The 4415-nt window shown below is 49.8% G+C and overlaps 1 protein-coding gene across 1 annotated transcript; it reads right to left on the reverse strand.

Moving 5' to 3' along the window:
• Positions 1-479: 479 nt before the first annotated feature.
• Positions 480-2401, reverse strand: LOC115131011 (potassium voltage-gated channel subfamily B member 2-like). The gene has a single exon (XM_065019570.1). The coding sequence runs from the start codon at positions 2172-2174 to the stop codon at positions 480-482; it is 1695 nt and encodes a 564-aa protein (XP_064875642.1). The 5' UTR covers positions 2175-2401.
• Positions 2402-4415: the final 2014 nt, after the last annotated feature.

Genomic DNA, 4415 nt, shown 5'->3' on the forward strand with positions numbered 1-4415 from the left:
AAATATACATCAGGATTGAAAATGTCCTCCTCTTAAATATGCCCATATGAGTTTCTCGATTTGAGCCCCAAAAGGTTTATGTCTGCAAAACTACTGTAGTCTCTGTTTCGGCAATAAACCTCTGTAGTCTCTGTTTCGGCAATAAACCTCTGTAGTCTCTGTTTCGGCAATAAACCTCTGTAGTCTCTGTTTCGGCAATAAACCTCTGTAGTCTCTGTTTCGGCAATAAACCTCTGTAGTCTCTGTTTCGGCAATAAACCTCTGTAGTCTCTGTTTCGGCAATAAACCTCTGCAGTCTCTGTTTCGGCAATAAACAACAACATGCCATGCAAAAATATCTCTTCCACTATCTGGCCCTTTTCCCCCTAATCTCACTTTCCTCCTATTTCCTCCCTCTCTTCTCATTCTTCTTCGTATTTCTCAGCAGATTATTTAAATGTAATTCCAGTGGGTCTTTTCCCTCATAGCGCCCTCTACAGTCACATGCTGGTTTCACAGGTTGGGGACATACTGCTTTCCCCGGTCATCAGGGGGATCTCTGGTGTGAACATGTGGTTCTCTGCTTGGTGTCCACTTTGGTTGATGTCGACCTTACCCTCCCCACTTGCCCCTCCCCCCACCACACCCTGGGTGCAGTTCCCCGCCGATGCCCCTCCTGCCGCTCCTGCGGTGGTCTCCGTCAGGTTCTTCTCCTCGTTGGTCAACCCTTGACCCCCGAGACTCTGGTCCAGGGTGTCCTCGTCCCCTGGCGGGGTGTCCACCACTACCATCAGCCTCTCAGGGGACAGGGGGAAGATCTCGTCTTCTGTTCCCAGGTCGAGGGCCTCTGTGCTGGGGAGGAGCGGTGTGGTCTCCCCCTCAGGGGACTCATCCTCCAGGAGGCTGGAGCTGATGTCCTGGGGTGAGGTGGTGCTGGGTGGCGTCGGGGGGGCTTCGGTGGGGGGGCCCTCGATGAAAATGACCTTTAACCCTTTGGTTCCCTTGACGACAGGGTTGATGCTGCCTCTCAGGGAATTCCGGATGTTCTCAACAGTTCTGTTGAAGCTCTCTGCGTCGTCTCTGGTGGACTTTGTGGCACCATCTTGGTCATAGGGAACAAACCCATACATCCTGTCTTTGAGGAGGGTGGTATCGTGTGGGCTTTGGACATCATCGACACTCGACTCTGGGAGGAGATCCAGAGTCGGAGGGAACTTCCTTCCAGAACCCTCCCCAAACTCGTCCCTGCAGGTGGCGATGCTATCCACGCTCGGCGGGCTCTGTCTTCCGTCACCTTCCTTCAGCTCCGTCGAAGACGAAGAAGAGCGCAGGACTTCCTGCATCTCCAGTTCTACTATCTGTAAGGTCGGGGTCGGGGTCGGGGTCGGGGTCGGGGTCGGCGCAGGAGGGGACCCCGGGTGCTGCTGCAACTCCGGGGATGTCGTGGCAGTGAAGGCGGTTGAGGTGCTCACGGTGCTCAGGGAGCAGGAAGTGTTGAGGTTGGTGAAGGACTGAGACCTGGCCATCTCGTTGTACATGGACTCTAGGTTCTGAACGTTAAGAAGCTGAGAGGTACCGCCTCTGAATTCGGGGATACCGCCTCTGAACTGAGGGCTACCGAGATGCCGCCGCTGGGGGCTGCTGCTGGTGGTGATGGTGATGCGGTGGGTGGATCCCAGGAGGATGGATTCGGGGAACGTCTTATCCAGGGAATGAAGACTGGTGTCAGAGGCGGCGCATTTGGGTGTGCTGGCCCAGCAGCTGGGGGACAGGTGGTTGCCCAGGCCCACACAGAGCTTGTCCTCTCCTCCTTTCTCCACGACTACATCCATCAGCTCCATACTCCGGGCGAACGCATCCTTCAGGTTCATGGAGACGATACTACCGTTTCTCTTGGCTCTCTCCAGGGCCTCCCGCCTCTTTATGGCCTTCTCCTGCCTCTTCTGCTCCTTGTAGAACTCAGAGAAATTGTTGACTATAATGGGGATGGGCAGAGCGATCACCAACACCCCGGCGATACAGCAGAGACCCCCGACTATCTTACCCAGCAGAGTCTGAGGGTAGATGTCACCGTAACCCACCGTAGTCATAGTGATAGTGGCCCACCAGAAGGAGGCGGGGATGCTGGTGAACTTGGTGGCGTCTTCGTCCTTCTCGGCGAAGAAGACGAGGCTGGAGAAGATCATAATGCCCATGGCCAGGAAGAGGATGAGCAGGCCCAGCTCGTTGTAACTCCTCCTCAGGGTGAAACCTATATTAGATTAGAGTAGAACAACTAAAACTGTATACTCTCAATGAGTCAAACAGTGGTTCTTGGTCCTGGTACTGGTCCGAAGAGGTGCTCATTTTAATGTTTGCCTTCGCACTATACATCTGATTCCCTTGAATCAATTCATCAAACCTTTCATTGGTGGAATCAGGTGCGTAGTGGGCAAAAAACTAAAACGAGCACCCATTTGAGTCCCCAGGACCAGGACTAATACACACTGGGCTAAACAACATGCATACAGACCTAGAGACTGCAGCCCTGTGGAATGCCTGGCCAGCTTCAGAATCCTCAATATTCTCATGATCCGGAATATCTGCACCACGCGCCGAACGTTCTGGAACTGTAGAACACTCTTGTTGGATTCCGTCAGGAAGATGGTGACATAATAAGGGAGGATGGCCAGCAGGTCAATGACGTTCAGGGGACCTTTGAAACAGACAGGGAGAGAAGGAGGGAGGGAGGAAGCAAGGGAGAGGGGTAAAACAGTTTTTACTTCAATACGACTTTGTACAAGTGGCAGCAACAAGCTGAATTGCGAGTACAACTTACATTTTAACTATAAAAATTGGCAGTATTACCAACTAAAACACAAAACGAAAGACAAAGTTCCAGTTTAGTTGAGGAGCGGCTTTAAGCTTATATTTACCTTTGAAGAACTTCCACTTGTCGGGTGAAGAGAGGAAGCGGAGGAGGTACTCCATGGTAAACCAGGCGATGCAGATGGCTTCCACATGGGCCAGCTGGGGGTTGTCGTTGGCCTGGCCGAACTCATCTAGCACCTGGAGCTCTGGTAGGGTGTTGAGGGACAAGGCGATAGTGGAGAGAATTATGAACAGGATAGACAGGATAGCCAGGATCTGGAGGGGAGAGGGAGAGGGAGAGGGAGAGAGGGAGAGGGAGAGAGGGAGAGGGAGAGGGAGAGGGAGAGAGGGAGAGGGAGAGGGAGAGAGGGAGAGGGAGAGGGAGAGATGTCAGTGTAAAATGGATAGCTAATTGGCGGTGCGCAAGTAGCATTAAATCACTGCGACGTAGAAGTACTTGTTTTCCAACTATACGGACAACGCGTGTTCAGAGGGTCCGTGGTGTAGCACAGGAAGTAGCACAGGAAGCAGCACAGGAAGTAGCACAGGAAGTAGCACAGGAAGTAAAGATGGTGCAGCATCACCCCTTGAAACATCTGAATAGAAACATGTTTTCATATAAATGTATTGTGTTTTATGGTCCCTAGTTCAAGCCCAGTTCTGAGGCAAGGAGAGGGATGAAAGCAACACTGTTAAATCAGTTGATAAAATCAAGAATACAAATATTAAACAGTAGCTATGTGTTCTGACCTTGAAGGAAAAAAACTACAAAACAATACCCCTTTTAAAAGTGGTACTATATGGTCTGTAGCCAGAACCAGGAGCAGTACATGTTCTTTGAGCAAAACGACAGTAGGAGCTTCTACTGTATATTTGACATTGATATTGTTCATTTGATATAAGAAGCATACAAATCTGCTTCACGCAAACACACACACACACACACACACACACACACACACACACAAATGAGTCACAGCCTAACACCTTAGAGAATAGAAATGAGTCACAGCCTAACACCTTAGAGAATAGAAATGAGTCACAGCCTAACACCTTAGAGAATAGAAATGAGTCACAGCCTAACACCTTAGAGAATAGAAATGAGTCACAGCCTAACACCTTAGAGAATAGAAATGAGTCACAGCCTAACACCTTAGAGAATAGAAATGAGTCACAGCCTAACACCCTAGAGAATAGAAATGAGTCACAGCCTAACACCTTAGAGAATAGAAATGAGTCACAGCCTAACACCTTAGAGAATAGAAATGAGTCACAGCCTAACACCTTAGATAATAGAAATGAGTCACAGCCTAACACCTTAGATAATAGAAATGAGTCACAGCCTAACACCTTAGAGAATAGAAATGAGTCACAGCCTAACACCTTAGAGAGTATAAATGCATCTATCTAGAGTCAACACATTACAGCCCAGCCATTCCACTGATAGAGTTCAGATCTGAGGTGCTTGATTTGGGACTCTGTCCGTGTCTCCAATGCCTCCCTATAGATCTGAGGTGGTTGATTTGGGACTCTGTCCGTGTCTCCAATGCCTCCCTATAGATCTGAGGTGGTTGATTTGGGACAGA

The sequence above is a fragment of the Oncorhynchus nerka genome, linkage group LG6, assembly GCF_034236695.1.
Source record: "Oncorhynchus nerka isolate Pitt River linkage group LG6, Oner_Uvic_2.0, whole genome shotgun sequence".
Classification (NCBI taxonomy): Eukaryota; Metazoa; Chordata; class Actinopteri; order Salmoniformes; family Salmonidae; genus Oncorhynchus; species Oncorhynchus nerka.